This window comes from Nanorana parkeri, unplaced genomic scaffold, assembly GCF_000935625.1.
Source record: "Nanorana parkeri isolate BGI_ZX_2015 unplaced genomic scaffold, ASM93562v1 scaffold470, whole genome shotgun sequence".
NCBI classification, from domain to species: domain Eukaryota; kingdom Metazoa; phylum Chordata; class Amphibia; order Anura; family Dicroglossidae; genus Nanorana; species Nanorana parkeri.
The window spans coordinates 640956-654954 of record NW_017306738.1 but is presented as its reverse complement, the minus strand read 5'-3'; the positions used below and the strand labels follow the sequence as shown (position 1 = coordinate 654954).

The 13999-nt window shown below is 45.6% G+C and overlaps 2 protein-coding genes across 3 annotated transcripts in view; one reads left to right on the top strand and one right to left on the bottom strand.

Annotated features, from left to right (window-relative positions):
- Positions 1–1519: 1519 nt before the first annotated feature.
- Positions 1520–7988, bottom strand: LSM2 (LSM2 homolog, U6 small nuclear RNA and mRNA degradation associated). The gene is made up of 5 exons (XM_018560647.1): positions 7900–7988; positions 5890–5957; positions 5685–5715; positions 3765–3824; positions 1520–1674 (listed from the first exon to the last, which is right to left on the bottom strand). Exons 1-5 carry the CDS (start codon positions 7900–7902, stop codon positions 1549–1551), a joined length of 288 nt encoding a protein of 95 aa, XP_018416149.1. The 5' UTR covers positions 7903–7988; the 3' UTR covers positions 1520–1548.
- A 3540-nt stretch (positions 7989–11528) lies between these two features.
- The window catches only part of LOC108790401 (heat shock 70 kDa protein), a 19489-nt gene continuing 17018 nt past the window's right edge, over positions 11529–13999 (top strand). The window contains exons 1-2 of one of the 2 annotated variants that reach the window (XM_018560654.1): positions 11611–13569; positions 13600–13637. In XM_018560654.1, coding sequence (XP_018416156.1) covers positions 11706–13569; positions 13600–13637 — 1902 coding nt within the window. In that variant the 5' untranslated portion in view covers positions 11611–11705. Of the gene's footprint in view, positions 13649–13999 lie in introns of those variants that run through there. The other variant, XM_018560653.1, reaches the window with a different exon arrangement.

Below are 13999 nucleotides of genomic sequence, written 5' to 3'. Positions count from 1 at the left end.
ATAAAAAAAAAAAAAAAAAAAAAAACACAAAATATTTAATAAATGAGTTTGCTCCTACCCAAAAGTGTTCAGACTGTTTTGGCTCTGTTTCTGCAATGCCCCACTGACACTTGCTACTGGGGCCAGTAATGGGTCTCAGCAAGTCCTCTGTCAGACTCAAGCAGTCAGCTCTGGGTGGGAGGCGCTGTATAATAGAACAAGGGAAATCAAAACTGGAGCAGACAGAATCTGGACCAGTTGTCCACAGCTTCTCCTTTTCATAGCTTATCTGAACGAACAAACTGAAGAGAGAAGAAGATTGGTTGCCATGGACAACTAATCCAGATTCTACTGCAGTTTTGATAAACCCCCCCAATAACATATGTCACTGCCTGTCACTGTTCACAAACCATTCAAGTGTAATGGCACATCCTGCCGTTACCTGCGAACAAACACACCTGAAAGCAAACAGTCAGCTTCCAGGTACGGTCATCTGCAGGTAATCGCAGCATTTGTGATTACATGCGAATGGCCTGAGGACAGCTGCGGATGGGGACAGCTATCATTGTATTGTACAGTGCCATCTACAGCTTATCCACAAGTCTCAGGAAGGAATTGGTGACACCCGGCAATCCAGCTCCATTCCCAAGTGTGATTCAGGTTCAAGAAAAATTAAGGTTACCTTCAAGAAAAATAAAAAAATAAAACTCTTCAAATTGAATTGGCGTCTTAAGAAAATAGAAGCCGGGATGAATTGGGGGGACAAGACAAAATTAAAAGAAAAACTGTCAATCTATCCTTTAAATGCCCACCTTACCCCACCGGTTCCTGAGCTACTCTCCTTGGGGGCGCATAGCTCAGATCTTGAAGCAGCAGACAAAGGCTGTTCACTTTGAAAGACGTTTTCCCTTAGCTCAATGAATGATTTAAAGCTCTGTAGAAGTTCTGACATCTAATGTGCAAACAAATCTATTTTCCATGCGCATGATTGGGTATTCTTTGCAAAGTGAATTTTTACCCCAATAACAAAGCCAAGGGGAAAATCCCTTGCAAAGTGAACAGCCCATTTGCCATTAGTGAATCAACCCCATTGTGTTAAAGGCTAATTGACCTTCTAGTACTCTATATGTGGCTTTCCCACTCCTTGGAGATCTAGACTATGCCTCCCCAAGGAGAGTGGATCAGCTCCAATGACTCAATCAGAAACTCAGGATTACAACTGAAGACCTTCAAGATATAAGCAAAAACATTTGCACCAGCCTGCAGAACGAGCCCAGAGAATTTTGTCAAGTATCAGCATTCTTGTGGCCTTCGTTCAAGCTGTACAGTTGTAGAACGAAAATAAAAAAAACAAAAACATAAAAAGTTACAATATTTATTTGATCGTGGACTTTGAGTCTTCATCTCCAGCAGGTTGTCACATTGGCCTGCAGAAAAAGGAGTTTAATGTTGGATAATTGTCCAAGAGCTTGACTGCGTCTGACAGAAGGGATACATAGACCAGTCTAAACAAGGCAAACAGCACTCGTCAGACACAAAAAAAAAAAGGAAGAAGTCTGCCCCAGTAGGTCACTGTTTCTGCTGGACCGCCTCCTTCCTTGCTGCGTCCTGGAGTAACTGAGTGTCCACTTCATCAGCCGGAAGCTGGACATAGCGCACCACAGAGCCCCGGATAAAACAGTTCTTCACAGACAGCTGTCCAAGAGAGCAAAAGTATTAAAGCCAAGTCAGAGGAAAGAGGCAAAAGGCAGATTAAGAAAAATCAAAGACTTCTGAAGGTTCAAGATGCTGAGCCAAGGCTTCATTCAATGCCGGAGTGGAAGTTCTGGAGCAGAGCACACATATGCGGCACTACAAACTGATACTCCTGACTAAGCACATGCACCGCTGCCATTTAGAAATGGAAGCCTACAATGCTGGATGGAAGCCTGGACTGTGACTGAAAACTGCAACCCTGACAGGCTCACTTTAAAGTTGACGTGTAATGGAAGTAATATATTCCTTTCTAAAACTGCCAGTTGTCTGGCCGTGTTTGGCTCGCTATAAGTGAGACACTATCCCAGTCAATAAAAGGTATTGACTTTGCATCAAGTTGGAGTGCGAGTGACCATTTACCGATTTTGTACAATTGGCTCCAAAACAGACGCATGAATAACAAATGTCAGAGTGAAGTCAGAACTCCCAAGGTCATGACAGCCAGGTAATTAGCACTTTGATAAGGTAAGGTTATCAATGGCAGCATGCAAGCTTCTTTTGTATAGGATTCCTTTACCATTAAATATCTTTTGATCAATAGCCTCACTCTGGGCCGTTTTATTCGCATTTTACTACTGTTCATTATTTTGTTATTTTTAATATCCTTATAAATCTGTCTCATTCCACTTCTAATTCTGCAGTTAAAGAGGTGAAAGGATGGACAATAAAGTGGTTATAGCATTAAGAAAAATGATACCAGCAACCCTATATAGAAGAAAACTTTAACAGGGAATAGGAAATGCAAAGAATGTATACCACGTCTCACCACCAGACAGACATTAGGGTCCTCCATATTGAAACCAATGCAGGAGCAACCATTACCTTGCCGTCTGTTTCACTGGAAAGTTGTCTGCGGATGCAAGAAGATGGCTGAGCACCGCAAGACAAACCGCTCCAGACCACTCCAACCTACAGCAGAGTGCGGCCATGCGGTTTCAGGCTTCCCTGATGCTGGCACCGCTGGAAGCAAATTGTCAGACGTGACAACAGTGCTACTCCCTCTACCACCAGCAAGATGTACACATTTGGGGAAAGTGCAGGCACTAAGCCCCAAAAGTGGAAGCAGCCAGGGGTCCCCACCAACATTCCAAGAGGGCAAGGTCCGTCTTTTCAGCTGGCCTAAGAAAGGGAGTAGCCCCCTGGGATAGAGGGAGGTGTCCAAGATCCTGTAACAGGGGAAATGCCTGCTGATGTGCACAAAACACAAGACTGAGGCATCAGGGCTGCTATTTAAAGTGTTCGGGGGGGGGTTGTTTGCCACTGCATGTCTTATACACATGGCAGGAAACAGTTGTATAATGCACACATGTATTTTTCTGCTGGGAGTGCCAGTTGCAACATACAGCCGTCACCATTCAGCCTATTTAAACACCCCGATACCGGTACTTCTGTTAGCATGGAGCCGGCTTCCTGGGCAACCAGGAAGCCAGGCGGCATGTCATTACCTGCCGCCCGGGTTCTTGACTAGCCGGGAAGCCGGCTCCATGCTTAACCGATCCATGCCGATTGGATGGGAATCCGGCTCCATGTTCTGGCCCTGCCGGTCAGAGGAGATCTCCTTCTGACCAGAAGTTCTGGTATCGGAGCATTTGGGCGAGTACTTGTACCCGGTATCGGCGCATCCCTATCTACAAGCATACAGGGCTACATGTGCTGAGAGGCACATACGGCCCTGCATGCATGTTTTGTTTGGATATGAGTGCAGCTGCTGCCTGTGATTGACTTGTGCAGGCTGGCTGACGTGACTGTACACTGCAGATTATCTAGAAGATATGTTGTTCGCACACCATTCTGCTTCAGAACGTCCTCTATTCGTATTCCTTTAGCATGACATGTGAATGCAACGTTTCGGAGCCTCACAGGACCCCTTCATCAGGCTAGGTGTGCTTTTGGACAACATATCTTCTAGATTGCCATCGGTGTCTCCATCCACCTGTTGTTCCAGCACCCCTTGGATTCTGGGGTACATCGGTACGGTGTGTGAAGGGGATATTACAAAGACACAAGCAGTTAAGGAAATGGTTACTCACCATGTGTGGATATTTCTCCGGGTCTGTCACACTGATATCCGTCAGTTTGATGTTTAGATACTGAAAATACATGCAGAAGTATTACATTGCATTAGCATGGATTACATATAAAAGAGAGAATAGGAAATTAAAGCAATATAGAGGCCGTCACTGAGGGCTCCCATCAGAAGATGCTAGCTGCCTGGCTGTCATGCAGATCCTCTGCCTTACAGACTTTGAGCCACTCGCCTGGAACAAATCTGCAGATCAGAAGATCTGACTTTACTTGCTCCATTCATTTTCCAGGCCCAGGAAGTACTGAACTCAGACAAGCAGGCAAGAAGCTTTCATAATGAAATGAGCAATTCAAGCTGCATTTCAGATCAGACTCCGCTTGTAGTCTACGTCTAAGCGCTGGCTAAAAGGGATTTACACTTAATCTGTAAATACATTGTTGCGGTTTAGTAAAGATCTAATGAATCCAAATACTTGCTGCATAATGTTCCAATATGTATGGTAATGTAAAAAGATGTGTAAACTGTTGGTAGCGGGCGCTGCAACTGGCACTCAAAGCTTTGAGGAGGACTATTTTTTTTTTCTCGCATTGAGTGACAGTTGCAGCGCCCGCTACCAACAGTTTGCATACCTAGCTTCACTGAGAGGTTAACCTTCTTGCTGGCCATGAGTTGGGTGACTTTCCCTGCGGGATTACATTACCCCTCTGGATACACACACTTTGATCATATGCACCGGCATCCTTTTACCATCTGATGGGAGTTCTAGCAGTGTTGTACACCAGGCCCTTTCTTTGACTGCAGATCTCCAGTTTAAGGGCGGGTTCCCACTATCCCCAGTGCGTTCTAGCACTGTTAGTGGCTGGAATGCATTGGTTTACAAAGTGAATGCCGCCCTGCCCACAGTGCAATCGCCTGCGCCAGAGCTCGTGGCACAGCAATGCCCACGTTTCCCGGCCACTAACTGTGTCGGAACGCACTGGAGATGGTGTGAGCCGGCCCTAAGAGGTAACACTTCATCACTTTACATTAGTGTTAATTTTGTCAACTAAAATTTTTCGGCATAGTTTTCAGCAACACTTTTTCAGTGACTTAAATTAGACTAAAACTAAATAAAAACGAAGCTATGATGATTAAACTATAACAAAAATATATTGACATTTTACTCAACTAAAACAAGATTAAAATGTTAGGAAGAGATCCAATCAGAACTAATCTCTTGACTTCCAGTTCCACCCTGAATGGACGGCTAATATGTGCAATGGCATTATGGCCAATATAGTTTTTCATTTGAATATTTTAGTTGCACTTCTGCGTGAAAGAATGAAGAATCTCATATGCAAGTAGTTCTAAATCAATGCCTATCTAATGTCTGGTCCTTTCTTAACAATAATCAATATTGTTTCTTCATAAGACGGTTTATTCTAGATTTTAAGATAAAGACATGTTACATATCACAACAGTTACATCTGTGTCTGCATTGCGTGTTCAAACCTTAATACCAGAAGTAATAACAGGATAACAGATGTTTACTCCCCGAGTATAGAAAGATTGGAAATTCTAGAGAAATTCTTAAATGACCAACCAAACCCGCTAGATTTTAGTAGACAAACCTTTAGTCGACACCTTCAGCTGGGTGGGGGTGGGGAGAAAGGTGATTATGGGGGGACGGACAAGCAAGCTACTACTAGCAATCTGGGCAGCTGAACAGCCACCCAGATCACTTGTACGAAAGGTGTGGCAGCTCCCCTGCTCTACATGTAGTCCTGCTGCAGGGCTAAATGTGGAGGAAAAAAAACAAACACCTGACTGGCACCCCCCAACTGTGAGCCCCGGGTGTTGGGCGATAGGAATCTGCCACCACTGTGTGTTATGTACAGTAATACTTCAAACACAGCCAAGAGAGAAAACAATTTTGCAATCTTACCTGATCCACCGAGTGCAGAGTCCCGCAAATACTGGAAGAAGAGGAAAGTTCAATTAGTTCAAAAGCAGAAGAAAGAGCGGACAAGCTTGTGTGGCCAAAGCACACGTTCACCCCAATCTTTTGTCTGTGTTTTTTTACTTTGTTTAATCCCCAGCAACTGAACACGAAAAGCTGTCAGAGGGTGAAGACTGAACAGAATACTCACCTCAGATCATTCTTTAGCTCCACGACAACATCTTTGCCCACAAGAGACTTGAAGAAAGAGTAAAACAACTGCAGAAATACAAAACAAGGCAAACAAATCAATGGCAAATATTTCAGATCCCAATCTATGGGGGTCACATAACATTATACAGAGTTCTATCCAATGTCAGTTTTCACCGTTTCATGTTCCATGATAATGGGATGTGGCAAACAGCCGCCCCGCTATCCTCATAACGTCAGTGTTACCATTTGTATGTTCATTCCCCTCAGAAATCTCTAGAATTGTAACATTGTTGTATCTTATTACCGACATGTATTTATTTCCTATGATCCTCAGCACCATCTAGTGGCCATAATGTGGTATTGGCCTCATTCATTGTTCTGTATGAATGAACCTATTAAAAAAGGAGAACTATGGGGTTAGGGCTTTTCCCCATAGTTCTCCTTAGGGTGATGGGAGGACACAAACTAGCATCCTCCCGTCACCCTAGGCTCAGTATACCGCGAGCTACAGCTCGCGGTATACTGAGACGCTGCAGCCGGAGCGGATCCCGACATAGATGTCTGGATCCGCCCAGCTGCATGAGTGAGAGCTGGCTCTGCCTATCTAGGAGACAGAGACAGAGCCAGCTGTACCCACCCCCTCCCCCGTCCATTCCACCAGTCAGCGCTATCAGAGGGGGGAATCCAGCTCTCTGCCGTGACAGGATCGAGAGGTGAGGGAACCCGGTATGTGTTCCCTCACCTCCCGATCTACTGAGCCGACCTGTGACAGTCTCATTGTCACAGGTCGGCTAGAACTATGAGGTGAGTGGAAAGCACTCATCTCCATAGTTCTCCTTTAAAGAAAATGCGACCAGAAGGGAAATAACAGCATGAACATGCAAGCTTGCCCCATTCTCACAACAGCTGGTTAAAGGGCATCTCTGGTCAAAATCTGCCAATAAGTCTGTATTTCCATTTTGAATTTCCAAGACTTCCACCCCGTTCCGAATTACCAGATCCAACTTGAAGTCTGTAAACTGAAGATGCCCATAGGATGGACTTCCTCAACACTCTGACACCATTTCACTCAGCCCTGTGAATATGCACTTCCTGGTGTCACCTCTCTCACTTCTCCTGCCTCCTGAACTACAACTCAGCATCTGAACAACGTAACATTATCACAGCTGGCTGGAAGCAATGCATGATGGGTTATGTAGTCTTGAGAAATGGAGATTGGCTCACATCAAGCAGCAGGGAAAGAGACGCAAAGCACACTGGGAAATCAGGAAGATGTTGGAAGTGATGGGCAGACAGAAGGCGGCACTCACTACATAAAAGGGATTTTTTCAAGTAAGCTTTGATTGCATGATCAACAACAACTCTAGTATGTATGCCTACTACAATGCGGATGGTAGAACAGGAGAGGATACACTGGGACTTTACTACTCCGTTAGCCTATTGAAGAACATTCAACCAGAAGAGAAAATACTCTAACATTTGTTTTTGTTGCATTCTCACAACAACTGGTTAAATCACACAGGACGGATGTGCCGGCAGTTTTGCCAGAGGAACAAGCTCTGGAAGCCTTATAAATAGATCCCATGGTGTCAACTGTAATTTTGCTCACTTTTGAGAGATTTTCCATCACTTCCTGTTGTTGCCTCAGGACAGGAAGTGAAAGAAAATATTTTGAATTGGGCCATAAGGCAGCAAAAAAATACTGTCAGGCATCCACTACTCTATCCACTATGAAAAGTAAAGGTTTTTGATTTAGATTTACTTTAATATTCTCATCTGCAGTCACATTCTGGGATGCACAAGCAAATGGCAGCGAATGTACACAAAGTAAATCCCCCGCTGTTTACAAATGTGCCCCATCATGAACCGACAGGCTGATATGATGGTAAAAGCCTTGTTGGGACTACAAGTCCCAGCATTTTCCTTCAATAGATCCCAGCCAGCTCAGGAAGACACATGCTCAGACCATGCGACTTCGCTGGTCACGGCCACCTGCAGCCGCTCTTACCATGGTGACGTCACCCGCCGCTCCGCGCTGATCTCCGCTACAATCACCTCGCACAACTCAACGAGCGCTTCACGTTTGTGCTCAATGCCGGTAAATCCTCGCGAGAAGACGCCAACCAATCACAAAGCTTATTATGTGTTTTCCATTTCAGACACTAGAGTGATGATCCACAGTATTGTGGCGGAAGAAGTCCTATGGCGGCCATTTTTGTGAAGTCTCAGCACGGCTGTGCTCTAGTTTTGAATGTTGAAGCTTTAAAAAAAAAAAATCAGAGACAAGCTACACATATTTTACAGCGGAGCTCCAAGTACTTTCTATTGTTAAACGTCCCCTTTATGTATTAAAAAAAAAAAATATTGCCAAGTTATTTTTGCCCTGATTTAGGACACTCTGCTTCTACATTGGTCCAGTAATGCCGGTGTTCTATCAAAAGCACCAACTTGTCTAAATCTCTAACTACCTCACTGCCGGGTACTTGCAAGTTGGAGATTTTGACTAGACTGCAAAACACAAAGACTGACGGAGCTCTGTACAGCTGCATGTTAACAATATTCAGCAGATGGCAAGCTCGATGAGTATTCTGAAAACGCTATGCGCGCATGCGCACCGCAACTGTACAGAGCTCCATTCTTCCTGAGCACCGGCAGTGAGTTAGTTGGAGATTTTGATTGAACCTCGGTCCTCTGCAAGCAAAACAACACTCATGTTATTCTGGCCATTTTTTGTGAGCAGTGGGTGTCATGTATCATGACATGATCATCATCATGTTGATGTATCATGTGATCGTTATATGGCTTTGCATGTTGAAGGGGATCCTGCGTGACCCCAAAATGTTGCCGTTATATGATTATATGCACATGTGTCAATAAAATACATGTTCTTCAGTAATTTTGGAGTGCCCGTGTCCTTACATCTATATATTCTGTGACAGCGCCATCAGTTTGTCACCACTGCACCCGCTATATTTAAGGGACTAGACCAGGGGTAGCCAAACACCGGCCCTCCAGCTGTGGTGAAACTACAAATCCCATGATGCAGGGCTTGTTGCATGTTTGGCTACCCCTGGACTAGACGGTTAGGAGTGCGATGGGTTTATGGACTTTTATTTGACTACAGCCTATGGGGGAGCTGACCAATGAGAATCTCTTCTGAGCCTTCTTTCTCCTGGGAGAAGAGATTGTCATTAGTCACATGGCAGCACTGACCAATCACCCATTGCAATCATCATTATCAGACATCCCAACTCTCCCGGACGTTCTGGGAGTCTTCCACTATTAGACAGCGGCTCCCAGCCGCACGGGAGATAAACATTTTCTCCCGGAAAGGGTTATTCTGCTCTATCTAGCAGAGTAAACCTTTCCCTGCTATCTGTTTGTTTCGTTTTTTTCTCTGACATCGGAGCCGCCGGCCACTGGCCGCTGTCAGTCAGAGAAAAACACAAACAGCATAGGAATGAATAGCCAAGTTTGTATTGGCTAATTCAATTTGCAAAAGCCAATAGCAGACTAGCTATTGCACCCGCCCTCTACTGCTGTCAATCAGCAGAGGTGGACCAGAAGTTCTCCATCAGGTCCTCCTCTGCTGATTAACAGCAGTAGAGGGCAGGTGCAATAGCCAGCTTGGTATTGGATATTGCAAATTGAAATAGCCAATAGCAATCTAGCTATTCATTCCTATATTGTTGTTTTTTTTATTATTATTATTCTGACGGCAGCGATTGCTGTTTAAATACAAGCGATCCAGCGACTGTACAGGCGCCGGATCGCTTATACAGTGCGGCGCCGTGTCCCGCTCCCCCCCCCTTTCAGCGGCTTCCAGCCGCTGAGCGCTCCTCCGATCACTGGACCCGGAAGTGATGTGCATTACATCACTACCGGTGTCACTGGGCGCAGCCTCCGGCTCCTAGAACCAGAAGAAGCTGATGAAACAGATCTCTGCTTCATCAGCTTCTTTGGGGTCCCTAAATGACATTAGGGGTCTAAAAGACCTCTGATGTGTCTATAAAGAGGACCTGCAAAACAAACGACAAACGCACTCAACAATTTGTTACCAGTTATACAGTAAGATGCACACGAAATGGGCTTTGAACAGTAGTCCAACAGGCGTCCTCCTGACAGGCCTGCACCCAATTTGATATCTTCTGCCCCTATGTGCTCCAAGATGGAGACTCTCATAGTTTAGAGTTAGGACCGCACTATAAGAGGTGCCTTGGCGCGGCAGTGCGGCTTACACATTCTTTGCAGAAGACATGTATCCAAACCTCTGTCATTGTCCTTAGTGGTGAGACAAGTTGTTTTACATGCTGGTTTGTGAGTGTGCCATGATGCCTTTCTACTGTTACTACATAAAGAGGACCTGTCACATTATATTTGCTATTACATATGGGGCTAGTTAGCCCCTTATGTGATAGAAATAAAGCTGAGTGTAGAAAAAAAGATTGTAAAAATTAAAGTAACATAAAAAGAATAAAAAGAGCAAAACAATTTCTTAAAGTCCCCCGCCCCCCACATGCACACACATACAACGCAAACAGGCGTCGGATGCGCCTACGGGCAAAAAAAATTGTGCCACACGTTATATAGCGTTGCAAGCGTCGGAGTGAGAGCAATCATTCTAGGGCCATCAATCACTGTTAGAACTAAACTGATAAGCAGTGAAAGCATTTAAAGCGTCGCCTATGTGAAATTTTGGTTATTGTAGTTTTTTTGCGACGCACGCAATTTTAAAGCTTGACATGTTGGGTATCTATTTACCCGGCGTGACCCCGACTTTTATATTTTACCAAACAATTGGGCATTATATTCTGTTTCTGTGCAGTACATTTTATTTTAGTGTATCTTATCCTAAAAATACTTGTTTGACAAACATTTGCACAAATATCGTGCAACTAGCATCTTTTTATTCTATAGGGCCTCTGCTTTCAGAAAAATATATCATTGCTTGGGGGTCTGAAGCTGTTTTCTAGCCAACAATTCAGATTTTATCGTGTGTGTGCAAACGTAAGAAATTGCTCTGGGCAGCAAGTGGTTAAACTCTTTTCTACTCCATCCTAAACTGAAAAATACATTAAACATAAAAAGGTTTGCACTGTTCATAGACTTGAAATGGGCTCCATATAACCTTCTTATACCCCACCGCACCGCACCGCACCGAGACAACGGCTCAACCCCTGCTGCAATATTTTTCTCCGGGATCTCCATATTAGAGGATCTGCAGGAGTACAATCTTTTCATTCCAGGGATCCTTCCAGACTTTACGTCCTCCCGCCCCGCCCTCCGCACCGATTGGCTGACAGTGTCACTGACTGACAGCTAGCTCTGGAAACGTCTCGAAGATTCTCCGCCTCCCTGACGTCTCCGGCAGCCCGAGGCTTCTGATTGGACAGCTCGGTCTCAGCCTGGAAAGGTGGAGAAGGTTCTCCGGCGGAATTCAATGTAGCTGCTCGCTGATTGGCTGTCTCTGCGGAGAACTCGGGAAACTTCGGGAAAGTTGCTATGCGACACGGTAAGCGTGTAGAGGACCGCGCCGTGACTGGTTGGAAGTTTCGTGACGTCAGCACTCGACCTATTCATAAGCGAGCTATGCACGGGAATGTGACAGTTCGTAGAACACGGTACAGCTCGCTGTATAGAGAGCAAGAGCAGCTTCACACCGACATCAGAGCGAATCTCTACCCAGCTTCAGCAGAGAGACTTCCCAGCCTGATACATCTGATCGCATCCCTGAGAAGACCACCGCAGACACACTTCTCCACATCAGCTGCTTCGCCTGAATATTTCAGCACTGGTTCCTGAGGGTCTGACAACATGGCACCTAAAGGAGTGGCCATCGGCATTGACCTGGGCACCACCTACTCCTGTGTGGGGGTTTTCCAGCATGGCAAGGTGGAGATAATCGCCAACGACCAGGGGAACCGCACCACCCCCAGCTACGTGGCCTTTACTGACACCGAGAGGCTGATGGGAGATGCTGCCAAGAACCAGGTGGCTCTCAACCCCCAGAACACCGTCTTTGATGCCAAGAGGCTGATTGGCAGGAACTTTGATGATCATGTGGTGCAGTCTGACATGAAGCACTGGCCCTTCCAGGTGGTGAGTGAAGGAGGAAAGCCCAAGGTCAAAGTGGATTATAAAGGAGAGATGAAGACTTTCTGTCCGGAGGAGATCTCCTCTATGGTTCTGCTGAAGATGAAGGAGACAGCAGAGGCGTACCTGGGCCACCCAGTCACCAATGCCGTCATCACCGTCCCAGCCTACTTCAATGACTCTCAGCGCCAGGCTACCAAGGATGCCGGGGTCATTGCTGGACTCAATGTGCTGAGAATCATCAATGAGCCAACAGCAGCAGCCATCGCCTACGGCCTGGACAAAGGGAGTCGCGGAGAACGCAACATTCTCATCTTCGACCTTGGAGGTGGCACCTTCGATGTCTCCATCCTCACCATTGATGACGGCATCTTTGAGGTAAAGGCCACAGCAGGTGACACTCATCTAGGTGGGGAGGACTTTGATAACCGCATGGTTAACCACTTTGTGGAGGAATTCAAGCGCAAGCACAAAAAGGACGTTAGCCAAAACAAGAGGGCCCTGAGGAGGCTGAGAACAGCCTGTGAGAGAGCCAAGCGCACCCTGTCCTCCAGCACCCAGGCAAGCATTGAAATTGACTCTCTGTTTGAGGGCATTGACTTTTACACCTCTATCACCAGGGCCCGCTTTGAGGAAATGTGCTCTGATCTCTTCCGTGGTACCCTGGAGCCCGTTGAGAAAGCCCTGAGAGACGCCAAGCTGGACAAATCACAGATTCATGAAATTGTCCTGGTGGGGGGATCCACACGTATCCCCAAAGTGCAAAAACTGCTGCAGGACTTCTTCAACGGAAGAGAACTGAACAAGAGTATTAATCCAGATGAAGCCGTGGCCTACGGGGCTGCTGTTCAAGGTGCTATCCTGATGGGGGATAAGTCAGAGATTGTGCAGGACCTGCTCCTACTAGATGTGGCTCCACTTTCCTTGGGCCTGGAGACAGCTGGAGGAGTCATGACCGCCCTCATCAAACGCAATACAACCATTCCTACCAAGCAGACCCAGACCTTCACCACCTACTCGGACAACCAGCCTGGTGTCCTCATCCAGGTGTATGAAGGTGAGCGAGCCATGACCAAGGACAACAACCTCCTGGGCAAATTTGAACTGAGTGGCATCCCCCCTGCTCCCCGCGGTGTGCCACAGATCGAAGTCACCTTTGACATTGACGCCAATGGTATTCTGAATGTATCGGCTGTGGACAAGAGCTCCGGCAAACAAAACAAGATCACAATTACAAATGACAAAGGTCGTCTGAGCAAAGAGGACATTGAGAAGATGCTGCAAGACGCAGAGAAATACAAAGCTGATGATGAAGCACAGCGAGAGAAAATTGCTGCCAAGAACTCTCTAGAATCTTATGCCTTCAACATTAAGAGCACGATGGAAGATGAGAACTTGAAAGGGAAGATAAGTGAGGAGGACAAAAAGCTCATCTCTGAGAAGTGTAAGGAGACCATCGCCTGGCTGGAGAGCAACCAACTGGCAGAGAAAGAGGAGTACAGCCATAAGCAAAAGGAACTGGAGAAGGTGTGCCAACCCATCATTACCAAGCTGTATCAGGGAGGCATGCCAGAAGGTATGCCAGGTTCAGGCTGTGGTGCTCAAGCCAGGCAAGGCAGCAGCTCCGGACCTACCATTGAGGAAGTGGATTAAGAACTTGGACAGTACACTTTTTTTACACTATACTCCCACCTACAGAAAATAACAATGAGAGAGACTTCAGTTCATTCGCCTTAAAAAACATTGCACTTTGTACCTGAATCTATGGACATGAAATGTTTGCAGAGAAATGTAACTCCTTGTTGACTATAAAAACGAATGCCTGATATTTGGTGTTCCTTCAGATGTGTACAGTAAATATAAAGCAAGATAAAATTATTATGCCAAATTCTGACTCTGCTTTTATTCTGAATGTGAATATTTTTTTCCAGAATGTTTGAACAGTAAGTTATTTTACTTTTGCAAATTTAATAAATAGTTTTTCTTACTTGATGCTTCCTTCCTTTTTTCTTATT